The sequence below is a fragment of the Poecilia latipinna genome, unplaced genomic scaffold, assembly GCF_001443285.1.
Source record: "Poecilia latipinna isolate Pla-1442-1.1 unplaced genomic scaffold, P_latipinna-1.0 Scaffold3284, whole genome shotgun sequence".
Classification (NCBI taxonomy): Eukaryota; Metazoa; Chordata; class Actinopteri; order Cyprinodontiformes; family Poeciliidae; genus Poecilia; species Poecilia latipinna.
The window spans coordinates 33,880-49,867 of record NW_015115900.1 but is presented as its reverse complement, the minus strand read 5'-3'; the positions used below and the strand labels follow the sequence as shown (position 1 = coordinate 49,867).

Genomic DNA, 15,988 nt, shown 5'->3' with positions numbered 1-15,988 from the left:
GTTTCAATTCTTGCAATGAAAACATTAAACCTCACATCAAATTTGTATTGATGCTCTAACAACAACATTAATTATTCAATCAATAATTACAGTCATTCAAGACTGTTGCTGTTATCAAAGAAAACACAACAACAAATTTCCTAAATTAATGATAAAGATTATAAAATGGTCTGGCTTTTATCCGGTTCAAAAAATAGCAAACTGCAACATCATGAAAAAAAAAAAAGAAGCTGAAGCTGTTTTAACCCCTGAACTGCCATGACGACTCATGGACCCATAGACTTACTAGTCTTTTAGGAGAGACATTTGAAAGGTACCATTACGGCAGTACAGTAATGGTAACATTTAAGAAGTCTTGCTTTTAAGAGTTGTATAATGAGTACAGGGAGTTCTTTAGTAATTACAGTATAGTGTCTCTTAACAAAACAATTAAATGTTTGGAAAGAGATCCAAGTACGCCAAGGAGTAAGAGAGAAAATCTAATGGTAAGTAATCCAGCCAAAGCTTTAGAGAATCTGGCTCTCTTGTCAAGTCAAATGGAAAAAGTAAATTTTTTTCTGCTTTATATTCCTGCTTCAATGTAAAACAACATTTAGTTTGTAAAATTCAAAACAAAATTTTAATGTAAAGCTTCCCTGAGTTGTGAGACATTGGCTTATAAAAAGCAAAATAACACTGACAGGCTGAGAAAACGAGGAGTACCTGAGGACTGTTCAGTAAACTCTTTGGGAAACTGCACTCCAGGAGCAGACCCAGAATGGTGATGTTAGAGGCATCTTCCTGCAGAAACACACAGCAACAGCATGTCAGTGCAGGGGGTCGAAGACAGGACGACCCTGGCTAAAACTAAATCACTAATGGCTGTAACACCCTCACCCTTATACATGAATCTGTTGCTCAACTGGACAACTCCTTCAGTGACAGTGTTGCAAAGCAGGTGCACAAAGGAGCATTATTGAAGATCCTTTATTTCCTCTCTGTATGATTGCATTCCCTAAGATCCTTGTCCCTAAAGATAAATTTAATCATCTCTTTTTGGTTTCACTTTTTAAACATTGATCATCAGCATACACACCTGATATGTAGATCAGACTAAGGTAACTACATGTCAATACTATGAAAGTTTGCTGATTAGAGAAAAACTGGCAGTAAATCACCCAATTAAGCAACAGTCATGGTTATTGTGAGAGCTGATGGCCATACTGACATTTTCAAACTGCCACCTCACTTCCTGTTGTGGAGGGGAGAATATGTTTCAGATGCCTCTCGCACACACAAACACACACTTGCACTGCCTCAGATTGCCTCTCAATCTATGAACAGGTCAGACGGTGGTGTTCACGCTGTGTGCTCCTGAAAAATGTAAAAACACTGAGAAAACAGTGTGTGTTCACAACGGACCTAAAAAATGAAGCTTAGCATGCCTGCCATTAGCCATCAACCATCCACTAATTTAATCAGAGTGGGTGTGTCTGTGCACGTGTGTGTGTGTGTGTGTGTGTGTGTGTGTGTGTGTGTGTGTGCGTGTGCGTGTGTGTGTAAGCATATTTGTCTGGGCTAGCAGGAAAAAGAAAATCAGCTGTTTCCAATTATGCTCTTATTGACTGTTATGCAAGGTCTGAATGAACAAGCTCATCAGCATTTGGATGCATACCTGAGTTTGGGTCAACTTTATGCTCTGGATGTGAGGGAACATTAGATGAGTTTTCTTTCGTTGGGAAGATTTCAACGAAGTTTGGTGGCTTCCCACACCAAACACCTGAAGAAAAGAAAGTTAAAGTGACAAGCTTACTGTACTCCAGATAAACACTGATATACAAAAAAAAAACATTTACTTAGAAAGTCATCAGAAAACTATAAAACTTGAATAAATGAAGATCAGATGTGTATTCTCTGTTGGAAGTTCAATTGGTAAGTAGAAAACCATCAGAGCTATAAGGAGGGCAGGTACATTAGCATGTTATAGATAAACAGAACTGTGCTAAAATGAGACAAAGGCTAAAAACAATTCAAGCTAATTTAATCAAAAGCAATCAAACCAATGTACACTTAATGAAAATTGTGTTATTTAAAACTAAGAGGAAAGTCCAGCAACTTAAAAAGTGAAAAAACAACAAAAAAAACAAAAACAAAAAAAACTGAAGTAATTTAGTGGCATTTTCCTGACAGATCAACATTTAATAAGTGCAGTGTGAATTTAATAAGCATCTCTAAGACGTTTGCAATCAACAATTAATCACATAATTTAAAACAAACTTCATAATTTCCATTTAACTGATTATTTTTTTGAAGGACTTCATAATCCATTTTATTTGTAGTTTGTGTTGTGTGGTTTTATTTCCATTTAATTTATTGTTGTTGGTGGTTGTGTTTTATTTTTGGACATTTAAAATATCTTCCAGTTCCAGTGTTACATGTTTCTATAAAATTAAAGTTTATTGGTCTTTCACAGAACAATCTTGCATTATTGTGCCATTGTTAATACATTACTTGAAAATGGTCTCAAAACAACACTATTCTTTACTGCAACAATTACTGGGACAATTTATCATGGAGGAAAATGTGTTATCGTGACAGGTCTACTGATTAATCTGTTCTACAAAATAAATTTAGTGTAACTAACTGCCTCCAGAAAACAGCTAAGCAGAAAATATAGTCCAGAATACAATACACTGGCGTATTGGATTCTTAGGATAAATCCAGATTGCGTGCAAACATAGGACATTTGCTAGAGAGCATTAATGAACAGCTTCATGAAAACCAAGGAAGGTAGCAGTCGGATCAGGGAGGACCCTATGGAGATGTTTCAAAGTAGGGTTAGATTAGCTTATAAAACCAAGTCCTAACCTTCAGCTATGTTATGGAACACCGCTGATTCAGAAGTAAATGGAAAAAAATATTTCCTATTTAGTTGGTAAATGGAAAATATTTATGATCTAAATATTTTTAGATATTTAGATTGTTTTTATTTTTAGATATTAGATATCTAAAAATAGCTGCCTGCTATTTAGATTGTAAATGACGTGGCTGTCCACCTAAACTGACAGTTTAAACAAGAGAAGCTTAAGAGAGTGCATCTCTTGACTATAGATGCAATCAAGAGGGTTAACTATGGAGCTGCTTCAGAAATCCACAACTCAGGTCGGCAAATTCGTCGGCAGACAACCATCAGTTGTGCACGCCACAAACCTCACCTGTTTGGACTGGTGGCACTAGCTGCTTTTCCATTATAAATGTGCACAAACCTTTATCTATATTCTACTACTGTTAAAAAAAAAACTTTTGCAATTGCAGTGTTTCCTTTAAATAAAAAATGAAAGTAAAATCATACGTGATTAAACTAATTCATGCGGCAAGTCATTAAAAGCTATAGCGGTGATGGATGTAAACAGTTACATTAAATACATTCATAATTCAGCCCTGGCACCAACTTTCAAGCTCCAACGCCTGAATAAGACCCTGATGTCTGATGACATTGCTGCCACAGGGCTTGTGGCTCCATATGTAAGGAGTCACAAGCCCTGTGTTCAGATGTGTTAATCTGTTAGAAACATATCTCATAAGGATGAACTGCTGCCAAAGGTGAAGCTATGAAGCACTGACTAGGCCTGTCACATCAAACAATAAATCAATTAATCGCATGATAAATTAAAATGACTGCAATCATTTTCATTTGCATGATTAATCATTTTTCTCTTCCTACCAAAAACAAGCCTTCAGTTTGGTGCCTTGGTCTGAACTTGTCCTTTTTTTGAAGGCCAATTTTGTTTACAAAGAGTTCATAATTCATTTTATTTGTTTTTTCTGTTGTTTGTTTTGGATATTTAAAATGTCTTCCAGTTCCAGTGTTCATAGATTGCCTCTCAATCTACGAACAAGATTGAGAGGCAATCTCAATCTTGTTGAGTTTGAGATTGCATAATAATGTTCTTGCATTATTATCCCTTTTCCATTTTATTGCTTAGAAATTGTTTCTAAGCAACAATAGTATCGTTGATCACAATAACTTCTGGGACAATTTATCATCCAGTAAAATTAGTTATCGTGACAGGTATAGTACTGACCCAGTGGTGCTGCATATAAATGTAAACCACAATATGAATCTCTGTCCTTGTAAATAAATGTAAAAAAAAATGTACATAAAAAAAGCATTGGTGCTTTTTTTTGTTAGACTTTACAATTATGAAATATATTTTATTGGTATGCCACATAAAATTCTAATAGGATACAGGAATCTGTGGTCGAAACAGTCCAGTATGTGGAAAACTTTTACATGGTTTGATAATGCTGGATAATACCACAGTCAAAAAAAAAAAAGCCCAGTGGGAAAGGTTATTCATATACTGACCTGGTACGAAAGCAGCCCATGGGCTGATGTGTTTATAAATAATGTGTTTTCTACACTGCCCTCCTCAGATGGGAGGAAAATTAGTTTAAAAGATGCCTTTCCCTTCGGTGGTATGACCTACAGCACAAAAAGAACATTTCAAAACCCTTCAGTAAAACACAAATCATTGAAACACTAACAAACACTGGTATTTGTGAACATACTTACTCTTCTGTGAAAGGAAGGTATGTAAAATTGCCTGCTGGATGGAAACATTGACAGCAGGGTCACAGGAACTTCCTGGCTGGGGTTGTGTATATATATGGTTTCAGCTCTTGGCAACCCCAGCGGCCTGTAGGCAGCAGAGTATTAAGATCAGCACGGAAAACATTCATCCTGAATACACTGAGGTCAGCAGGAATAAAGTGGAGCAAAACATTCAAAAGAGGCAAATCATAAATTCCTTTCACACAAACTCTAGCAGTTCATTTATGGCTTCTGTTTCACAATGTGACACAAAGGTTTACATGTTATATGTATTAGGTCAACATTTTTTTCTATATTCCAGTAAAAAAGAATTAAAAATCCCATGTTAACGTTCATAAGATAAAGCATGTCTTTTAATCATTAGTCAGTACAACAAAGCAAAACTGTTTCTGAGCATTTTGTCAGCATGAAGAAGATGGAAACCATTTACATTCACTAGATGCAACTCTTCAGCTATGAGCTGTGCACATTTCACCTGAATGAGCTGGTGATGTCAGCAGTAAAAGCACATACAAGAGCAAGCAGAAAAGGAATGCCTATAAAAAACACTTATGAGATCAGGACTGAGGTCATCTCTCTCTGGGCTTGGCCAGTCTGTTACGCTGCGACACTCAAACATGATTCAAAATGATTCACTACCAATAAATACCGTCTGCTCTGCAAGCACACCAAGCTGAATAAGCCTAAACGTTCTACCATTTACACTATGAAACTACCACACATCAATCCATACAGCAGCAGTGCCCTAATTAGACAAAATCAAAGAACAGTGGCAGCTGGAGATGAGATTGAGAATAACTGAGTCATAGTGGCAGCAGGCAACTAGGCTTATCATCAATATGTATTAGACATGGCTTAATACAATTTAAGGTTGTTCATAGGCTCCATTTGTCAAACAGTAAACTTGCAAAGTTGTTTCCAGGGTCAGAAGAGGCTTGCCCAAGATACTATAAAAGCGAGAAAGGCACACTTGGACATATGTTCTGGGAATGCCAAAAACTGCAGGGCTTCTGGACTGTATTAAGGTTCCTGTGTGTGTCGTGGAATATTAATATTCCCCCAAACCCTCTCACTGCAATATTTAGGGTTGTTTCTCTGACATGTGGTGTGTCCATCTGGCATGCTTCAACTGTAGCCTTTTCCATATTGATTGCCCGTTGACTCATACTCTTATCGTGGAAAAGAGAGACACCCCTTTCCCATAAGCGATACATTGAGGACTTGCTCTCAAACCTGTTGAACAACAGAGGCATGTTGTGCATGGTTCTGCCAACACATTTTACAAAATATGGCATATTGAGACACTCCCAGTCAATTCAGCATAAAGTCAAGTAAGATTTGGGGGGCTGGAGGAGTTCCCCCTTTGGTTTGCTTTGTTTATCTATGTAACAGATGTGTGGATTTGAATGTATTGGTTGGGGATTTATTTTGCTGAAAATCCAATAAAATATTAAAATAGAGAAACTACCACATCTCTCCTAACATTCATCTGCTAGTCAGATACAACAAAGGTAGTCAAACATTTCTGGGTGTATATTATTTATTATGTAGTGTTTCTGGTTTTTAGATGCAATTTTTCTGGAAAGCAGGTGTATAGCAATGCAATTACAGTCTCCATGTTTGGTAGTGAGGTTCTAACAGAAAGTACAACTGCTGTTCCACGAATACTGTTGTTGGCCTGCAGTATTTCTAACTTCAGTGCTATGGATTTTAGCTGAGCTCATGTAGCACAGGTATTTATTAAATATGTTTCAAGTTTAAAACAGACTTGTCTCATTCAGCATTTTTTGCATTGCAGAGTAAAAGTTTATGAAAACTTAAAATTAATTTACATAATTTCAAAACAGCATTCAATACTTCTCTTTTTAGACTTCCTAGTGAGCTTAGACATTTAAATAATAGTTTCCTAATGTGAGCAGTTTTACATGCATTACAGTATTTTTGTTTCAGAATTTTTGAAGTTCTCTCAAATGATTTTTATCACCTAGCTTATAATGTTGGGTTGTAGCCTTATTCCAAATAATTAGCTATACTAAATGCCATATTTGAATAAGTTCTGTAAAAACAAAGAAAATACAAAATAATATTTGAGGCTTGTACTAAATTCAAAAACTCAGAGATTTTAAAAAGTATTTAAATACAATTACTTTGTAGAGTATAAATCTAAATCAATGCTCACAGACATGGATGCTTTTGCATTTCAACCTTTGTTTTACACTTTCCTATTATTGCCAAGCAATATGGGAATCATAGGAAAGTGTGCAGAAGGCCATGCAACAGACTTGTCATCAGACATTTTAAGTTTGAACTGAACTGTTCTCACTTCCTGCTCGTCTCCGAGTGTGACTTTACTTTCATTTTAGGAAACTCCATCACGGCCTGCATGAGAATGAAACCTGGACATCAAGTTCAGTAAATCTAGGTTTTAGATTTGAATGAAATATCTATATAAAATCATATCTAATATCATAGTGTTTTCAAGGACATGTTAATTATTTTATTTATTAGTTATCCATTTAAGTAGGGGTCAGTACTTCTTCAAAACATGACATGCATTTCTAATAGTATTTTAATAGTCTTTAGCAGTCAGCTGTTCTGACAATACTTGCATAAAAAGGGAACCACAAGATTGATGAGTGGGACATTCATTTCCCCAAAGCAATTATGTGTAGTTGTGAAGACATTTGTCCAGCACTGCTGAGATTTGGGGTGCCTAGCTTCTGCATTCTAAATGCATAATATAAATCATTTGAATTATTTCTTATGTTCAACAGGATGGGCAGAAAATGTTGTCAACCTGCAGAATTAGGTTCTGTGTATTTTTAGGCAGTTCTTTTTTCCGTTTGAAATGAAAAAAGAAAAAAAACGAAAATAGACTCGTTTTTTTGTTTTTCGTTTATCAAACCAAAATCAGAAATCGGATAACGGCTCGTCTCTGCTCATTATCTAATTTCCCATTTAGTGCAATGGAAAAAAACAGATAACGAGCGCTCAATTTCGATTTTCATGATTTCATTTTTGACAAGTCTGCTGACCCGGACGTTCTCTCTGCCAGAGTTAAGTACACTATTAATTTTTCACAAAAATTGTTTTTAGATGTTTTGAGGCGAGAAAATAGTTCTCATAGCTTCATCTATCCATTTAGTGAATAAAAAATTAGGCTTCTTTGAAATGTGCTCTGGAGGTTTTGGAGCAACGTAGCTCCGCGTGGCCAAGAGGCTCCAGGCTCAGTGGGCGGCTGGACTGCATCTTAACCGCAAACTGCAGCCTGATCTTGGCAAGTCACCCTGTCATTTTCTGCTGTTTATTATCTGTTCGTAACGGCTCAAAGTGTGATATGAAGAGCTTAATGTCTTTTTAGGCTATATGAATCGTTTGATACATGTACCAAAATATAATATACTTCTCTAGAGAGTTTGATACTTCTGAAGATATTTTGCACAGTGTTTTCTTCCAATTCCAGTTACTAATATTCCCTTCCTCATGGATGTTTTTGAGTTTGTAAATTCATTTATTTTGTGTGTGTGTGTGCGTGTGTGAAATATGCACTTCCCTTCCCTTCAATTGGCTTCTTACGTGCAGTGTGAACCTTTTAAATTATTTACTTTTTATTTTTTTAGGTAGGTGGCTCTTCAGGAGAAACCTCAGCTCCAGGTTTGGATGCAGCTTCCCTAGTGAATCTCCTAGTGATCCTCTTTCTCCTCCTGACATCGTCTTCTTTACTGTCTCCTCATCTTTTATATAATTATATTATAGGAATATTTTTTTCCATATTATTACTGTATTGATTTTACATCTAAGATAAATATTTCCCAAATAAGGTCTATTTTTATAACTAGTCGTAGTTCCCTTTAAGAAGGAGGGGCCCTGATTTCTGAAACTACAATTCTGATGGTTGTGATGTCATAATCTCCATCAGGGATCAAAACAAAGGGTTGCTATCAATTTTATGAGGGGTAGATATGATTGCATTTGTTTAAGTTTGGATATCTTGTCATGACTCCAGGAATTGTAGCTGGAGCTCAGCAAAAGCAGCACTTACTGTGTCCCAAAATCCAACACTGGGGGCTGAATATGCAGAGGCATCCCATTCTCTTGTGTATATGGAGAGGAACTGTTCAAAAGAAAACACACACAAAAAGTGTTAAACATAAAGTACTTATGGTTAGGTTTCTTTAAGAATCAGTTTCACATTGAAAGAGACCAAGTAACTCACATTTGACCTGCCATTGATGTGTCTCTGAGCAATGCAGGTAGTCATAGAACTGAGTTAGTTAGCAGGTCTAAATGTTAGCTATGTGTTACTTGCTTTTCCTTTGAGGATTACCCTGGACAGCTCACTAGATCATCACATGACAACACAGATACACAAAGGACAAACAACCACTAACTCATAAACACAATTTAAACACACACAATCCATTGCTATTGCAAAGGATTGTGTAATTTTGAAATTTCAATGTTGGCAAACACTAAAATTACAATGATGACTGCAGCTCAAGTTAAGTTAAAGGTATGACAGATTTCCCCCAGTGCGTCATAAGCCTGGCAGGCCAACAGGTTTTGCTTGCCCCCTGCCAGGCTAAGCGTTGCCTTGTTAACAATTTAAATAGGCTTTTCTTATACCCCATTAACTCAAGACTGTGTTCCACTTTGCTGGGCACTTTACTGGAGGAGTGGAGTCCTTTCTGAAAAACCAGGAGCGCATACCAATCACGCTGTTGCCAGCCTAGCACGCTATTGCGACTGCATCTCTTAGGTTTTGCACCTCGTCGTGCTCATGCACATCACCTTTCACTCAAACTAGGTGCGCACTGAGTGCCATGACAATACGAGCAAAAATTTTATGTGGTGTTGGCTCTGTGTCTGTGCTGAAGCTTGATGAAGTTTGCATGAATCAGGAATAAAACTGGTTATTTTAGTACTTTTTGCTATTTATTCAAGTTTTGAGCACTCAAGGAAAGTTTCCCTCACAAAGTCTTATTGAGCTCATCAACATCTAATATTAAGTAGGATAACTGGGCATTAATTATCCAACCTCAGTTTATTCTTACTTTATGTAATGACCATTGCCATTTTTTTGCCCTTCATATTAGTAACATTTTAATAATCCGTATGTCTGGTACCTGTGTGTTTCATGTCATTGAGCACCTCTGAACACACGATGAAGAGACGAAAGGCAGCTGAAGACCAATACACGAAAGAGGAAGTTCAATGGTTTACGCTTTCCCTCTTTATACAGGCCAATAAACCAATCGACATGACACTCTGATCAGGAACTACATTTTACTAAGAACAGTTTTATTCATCTATCACTGTGCAACTCCTAAAGCTAGCTCTTACAGCCAGTTGAAAGTGGCTTCAGAAACATGGCTAAAAGAAGTTCAATGCATTCTTTGCAGAGAGTTAAAGATAAGTTTCATAATCCTCACAAATCTAATGCAAAAATAAAGAACAAAGCAAAAGTTTAAATGCAACTAATAGATTTTCCTGACTTTATATTAACACCAGCGTGTTCATCAATAAGAAAGAAAATTACCAGATGCAGCATAATTTACTGTAGAAAAGAACAAACAAAAACTATCGTAATAAAACTAAACACAAACGATAGGCACGGAAACATTAAACTTGATCAACCTGTGTTTTTCTTCTTGAGCAGTTACAGTGAAGACAACAGTTACTGCTATTTTTCTTACCCTCTACCACAGCTTCCTGCACTGCAGTAGGGTCAGCTATAGATGTAGGACTACAGTAGAGGAAGTGACTGACATGATGTTGCAGCCACTCTGCAGCTTTTCAGCTTGAGGCTGCAAGTACTAAACCCTTGGTTCAGATAAACCGCCTCTCCACCATCAGCAGCTTACATGCAGATGAAACCAAGTGTGCACATACACAGGACATGCAATTTGGGAGGAGAAAGCGCGCGATTTGTGGAATTGGTCTTGCAAAGTTATGAAGGGTTACACAAGGCTACCACACTGGCCCTAATGAATACTGGTTTTTAATTCTAGAAATTTCTGTTTTGCTCCTTTTCTCAAGTTTACATTTGGTGGTGAATGTATCAAAATATATTGACCGAGTTCATTCAGCGTCATTAACATTTTTTCCTGTCAGCCATATTTAAATTTTCATTCTAGTTCATACTAAACATAAGTTTAACTTTTATAATGGAAAAATTTTACTATTTTTTGAATGTCTCCGCCTCATTTTAAAACAATATATTTAAAAATATTTGCATTAGACCCTCTGAAAACCAAAAGCCTCTGCAACAACATAAGACTGCAAATATTGAGCTGTGAAATAAAAATGTATAAAGAGAAATATCTTTAAAGGCTCAAGGTTATAGCACTGTCAGACAGACATGAGGGAACAGTCTGCAAATGTGTTGGTGAAGAATGCTAACACTGTCTATCTAGAATTATAAATGCTGGTTAATTCTTAACTTGTCAAGCAGTATAACTTCGAATACCACTCCTCAGAGGGAAAAACAAGGGTAGATAAGCAATGAGGGGTCAGATGTGAAAGGAAAGTGATGCCGTCTCCCTTTGCAAAGCTTCACTGGTCACCAGTCAAAGTATTGAACTACAAATTTTAATACCGTATCAACAAAATGTATTGAAGTTTGTTGTTGGTGCTCCAGAAAATGAGAAATGAGAAAAAGTTTGACGAGAATGAAACATTTTCTTAAAAAAAAAAAAAAAAAAAAACTAAGCGATGGAAACTATTACCGTGCATTCATTCATGAAACTGATCGTTGTAAATATCTAAACTCAGTGTACTTAGTTCTGTTAATTACTTCAAAGTTGTCTTGCTGGTCCTACTTTACATGGGAGTAACTCAGCATATTCCCTTTGAAAAGAAAACCCTACCATCCTACCAACAAGTGTTGCTCTGTACTCTAACACACCAGTTCTGACCACTGCTCAGTACAAAAATAGCTTGTGTTTGGTGCCATTTGATCCCTGAGATGCAAGTCAAACAACGTTGGTGGTAGCAGTGACCTTAATGGTGCCACAGGGGATAGGTTAGGAAGAGAAGAGTGTGGGCCAGCCATTATTCACACAAATGTTTGCATAAGAAAACACAGCAGGACAAAAACAAGTCTAAAATAACTGTTGTTTCAAATGACTATACATCAAAAAAGAGTCTCTCTCACACACGCACGTGCGCGCACACACACACACACACACACACACACACACACACACAAGGAAAGAAGATCAGGCATTTTGAGGCCTAGCACAGACGGAAATGCCATTAACCTCTCTATCTGCTTCCTAATTAGCTCTTTTGACTGGGAGAGGGTGATGGCAGACCTGGTCAGTGGCTGATAACCCACATATGAGAGGCTTCACAGCCCACAGCACCTGGAATTAAAACCAGCCATATTCTCACTCTGTTCAGCTGATGTACATAAAACAAGATACACCTTATCATCTAAGCTGAAAAGTTGTCAGACAAGTTCTTTAAGTTAACCAGACTTTTAGAAGTACTAAACTTCTTCAGTCTATCTGGATTTGGGATATTTTTCTTTTTACAAAAACATATCAGTAAAGGCTGAACATTAATCTTATTCATTTACTGTGATTCTTACTACTGCAGATGTGACAAATTAAAAAATCCATGAAAATGATCAGTTGTAAACCAGTACACGCTGAGTATAATATCAGGGTAAGACTTTACATAATCACTTCCTCTATGTGAAAGGCAGTATGCATTACTCTTTTACTCTTTAATCTCTTTTTTAATCTTTCTGGAAACACAAAGAGAAAAGACTGAAATATCTAGAATCAACAACCAGACATTGTGAAGGTTCTGTGATGTTTCCAAGCTTTCACTGTGACAACCACTTACAAGTCAAGCTGTTTATATTCTGATTATAACATCTGTTTTCTGAGGAAGCAAAAAGACCAGAGATGGCACTTCTCCACTTTTTTTTCTATTTTTTTCAAAGAGTTCTAAAATTAGTCAGGAATTTGGTTCTGTGTCTCTGGAACGCACCCCCCTAAACTCTGTCCATCACACACCCTCTCTCTTACTAACATAAACAACAGCCTGTATGCTGGGAAAGTCTTCTAAAGGACCTTTAACACAAGCCTATTAACCAGAATCGCATTTTTTCTCTTCCTTTATGAAGAAAAAACTAAGTCTCCTCATCTTCCCACAAATACTATATTCTCCTCGATATATGCATTTCTAAACTGTAGAAAATTAAGCTACACTGAAGTACAATTCACAGTTAGTCTCTCCACTCTGACACAATCTCTTGACTTCAGATAATTAAAGATGAGTTGATACTGATGTAATGTGTTTCATTCAAGCATGCAAGAAAACTTCCCATGAGCCCTGTCTATTTTATTCATAAGCTCAACTTAGTTATGAAAAGCAGGGTTGCATCTAAGCACCTTGTGTCTATAGTGCATCAGAAACAGATTTTTTTTAAAGCAGAAGTTGCATGATATTGGAGGAGCTCTTACCCGTCTTCCAGAGGAAGACCATCTCTTCTTCGCTCCTCCACCACCTGCAAATAAAAGCAAAACAAGACATCATTTAGAAAGGTTAATGTGAAGAAATGCATTTTCTATCACAGTTTGGTCATAGAAACTGTGACCAAACTGTCACAGTTTCTATGGCTGTGACTGTATATCCCAAATATCAGTTGGGATATTTGTGGATTGCCTCATGTCTGCCACACATTTTGCAAGCATTGACATTGTACACGGGATAGAAAAACAAGTGTCTCTGACATTAACTCTGTTTTCAAAATGCACATGCAGCTTAAATTAATGAATCCAGGATTGATAATCAAATCATAGGGACAACAGTAGGATTTTTATCAAATCAGGCATAGATACTATGCCTGATAGTATCAGCTAAACTTCTGTACTCCAGTCTGAGCATGTCTTGTGGAAAGCTCCCAAACACAGCTGAAACTAGATATCTACACTGGAAAAACAGGCAGCTGTTTTTCTAACTGTCAGACATAGGGCAGCGTGATATTAAGAAAACTGCTGTGATGAAGAAATAAATAAAATCTAAATGTATCCATTCAAGCAATGCACAACCTGTTGTGAGATTTATTTTATAGTTAGTAGGCAATAAGACCCAACTACAATTTTAAATCAATTTAATCCAGACCACAATAAGTAATTAAAAACCTTAAGAAAAACGTTTTCATTATTTTAGAGTCAGGAGCATTCATTATAGGGCTGAAAGTTTATAGAAAATTGTGAAATGGCGACAATATTGGTAAATATTGCGATAATTTCCTCAATTGTGTCTTCTTTCCTCTCCTTCGCATCTCTACTTCCATCGTTTGCTGTCCTTTAGAATTTTGGACTATGTCACTAGTAGGGTTGTGCCGATCAATCGATCATTGATCATAATTGGTCAGTTTCCATGAAAAAGTATATAATCGGTGATTGCCGACCACTCTCTTGCTGATGATCACAAAAACCGATTACCTGTGTCTCATACTGTGCAGCCTGCAGAGGCCCTGTGTATCTCCCACTTTCCTTTAGGCATGCAATCCCAAACCTTAAGCAATGCTGTGTGTAACTTTAAAGCTTTGAGAGTGAACGGGAAAGTTTGTGTGTTGCAACAAAAAAAATATTTTTTGGGTGAGGCAAGTCAAAATGGACCACCACAACAAAATTAATACGACATTTATTTATATCGAGGCTGAATGCAGGGGGAAAAAAAGACATCCAGAGCTATCAGATAGTGGGTAAAGCAGCACATAATTGCCAACACTTATCTGGATGAGTATGATGGTCAGAAAGCTAAGCAAATAACCCAAAAAATAATTGAAGTCATCGAGCTAAATGACCAGCGGTGAAACACGCTGGGTTCTACTCGTGCTGTTGGACCTCCACTACACGCTACTGGGAAGTAATATCTCAGAGAAGTATAGACACTAGAGCTGCACCAGACAGTGTTCTCTCACATCAAACGTCTCCTTCAAGCTGCAGCATGTAACTTAAAAAAAATAATAAAGTTTTTACATAACAAATAAACTTTTGCTATGTCCTAACCTGAGACAAATAATGTGTGAAAAAAAAGAATTGTTCACTCAGCAACAACCAATCAGAACCAGCACAAAGCAACTAGCTGTGCTCTCAGGCAGTTTTGATTTGGCAACTTAGGATTGCTTTATAAAGCATCCTGCATTTGCCATTTAATGAATGTTTCCTTTTTTACATACATGATTTGAGGCAGTGTTGTGAGATTTATTTGACTGTATAATTTAGGCTATAATTTAGCTTTACTGTTAAATATTGTATTACTGATTGGAGATCTTTCAGTCATCCTTTAGACTGAACATGAGCATTGTGCCTGCAAGTATTTTTGCATGTTTTTGTCTAAATTAGACTATTTTATGATTCCATTTTGCCACATCACATAGTGGCATTTATACCAAAAGTGAAAAATTAACAGTCAATCCATGTGATGAGTATCTGTGATCGGCACTCATGGGTGATCGGTATCAGAATCGGCAGAAAACAACATTATCGGAGCACTAGTTACTGGGGTTCAGTAAAGGTGTGATGAGGTGTAAAACTCAATACAAGACGGTACACAATATTGAATTTACAAGAATGAGACTGGACAAGATTTAGGTATTACTTTAAAAAAAGCAACATGGGTCAATATTATTGACCCATGTTGCTTAAACGAACTTTAGGGACTTTATTCTGCATTTTTCCACCAAAAACTCAAACTCATGTCATTTTTGTGGCTTCTTGAAATTCATCAGACATTAGGTAGTGCTTCAACGAGGCAATGTTTGAAGTACATTTACCATTTCCCAGTTGCTGTTGATAGCGTGTTTGCTGGGATTGTGATGAAGCTCAACATTCCCCTAGACATCCAGCCATCAGTGGCTACAAACATGTTGCATGTTATTGTTTTCATCCAGAATTTTTGCGCGATGCTGGAGGGCAGAAAGACAATTCTTTTAGATGCAATTCATAGCCGCGCTGCCGTGGTAGAACAATTCTATTATACTGAAACCTGAAGATATACCGTGTTTCCCCGAAAGTAAGACAGTGTCTTACTTTCTTTTTATCCCCAAGAGCCCCACTATGTCTTACTTTCGGGGTATGTCTTATATTAGAAAAAAATTGTCGAAAGTCTAATGAACGTATGGAGAGGGGGACGGCGCGGTGACGTATGGAGAGGGGGACGGCGCAGGCGTGGGCAGGAGGCGGCGCTCATTTGGATCAGACGGAGGCGGCAGACGCGGTAACGTATGGAGGGGGGTGGCGCGGAAGTGGGCAGGAGGCGGCGCTCATTTGGATCAGACGGAGGCGGCAGACGCGGTAACGTATGGAGGGGGGTGGCGCGGAAGTGGGCAGGAGGCGGCGCTCATTTGGATCAGACGGAGGCGGCAGA

General features: G+C 37.3%; 1 protein-coding gene across 1 annotated transcript in view; it reads right to left on the bottom strand.

The window, feature by feature from the left end:
- Window positions 1–603: 603 nt before the first annotated feature.
- Window positions 604–15,988, bottom strand: part of LOC106940575 (transmembrane protein 131-like) — a 38,682-nt gene continuing 23,297 nt past the window's right edge. The window contains exons 3-8 of the mRNA XM_015023357.1: window positions 13,072–13,115; window positions 8,637–8,708; window positions 4,556–4,679; window positions 4,349–4,465; window positions 1,655–1,759; window positions 604–780 (exon numbers count right to left, since the gene is read on the bottom strand). Coding sequence (XP_014878843.1) covers window positions 607–780; window positions 1,655–1,759; window positions 4,349–4,465; window positions 4,556–4,679; window positions 8,637–8,708; window positions 13,072–13,115 — 636 coding nt within the window. The 3' untranslated portion in view covers window positions 604–606. The remainder of the gene's footprint in view (window positions 781–1,654; window positions 1,760–4,348; window positions 4,466–4,555; window positions 4,680–8,636; window positions 8,709–13,071; window positions 13,116–15,988) is intronic.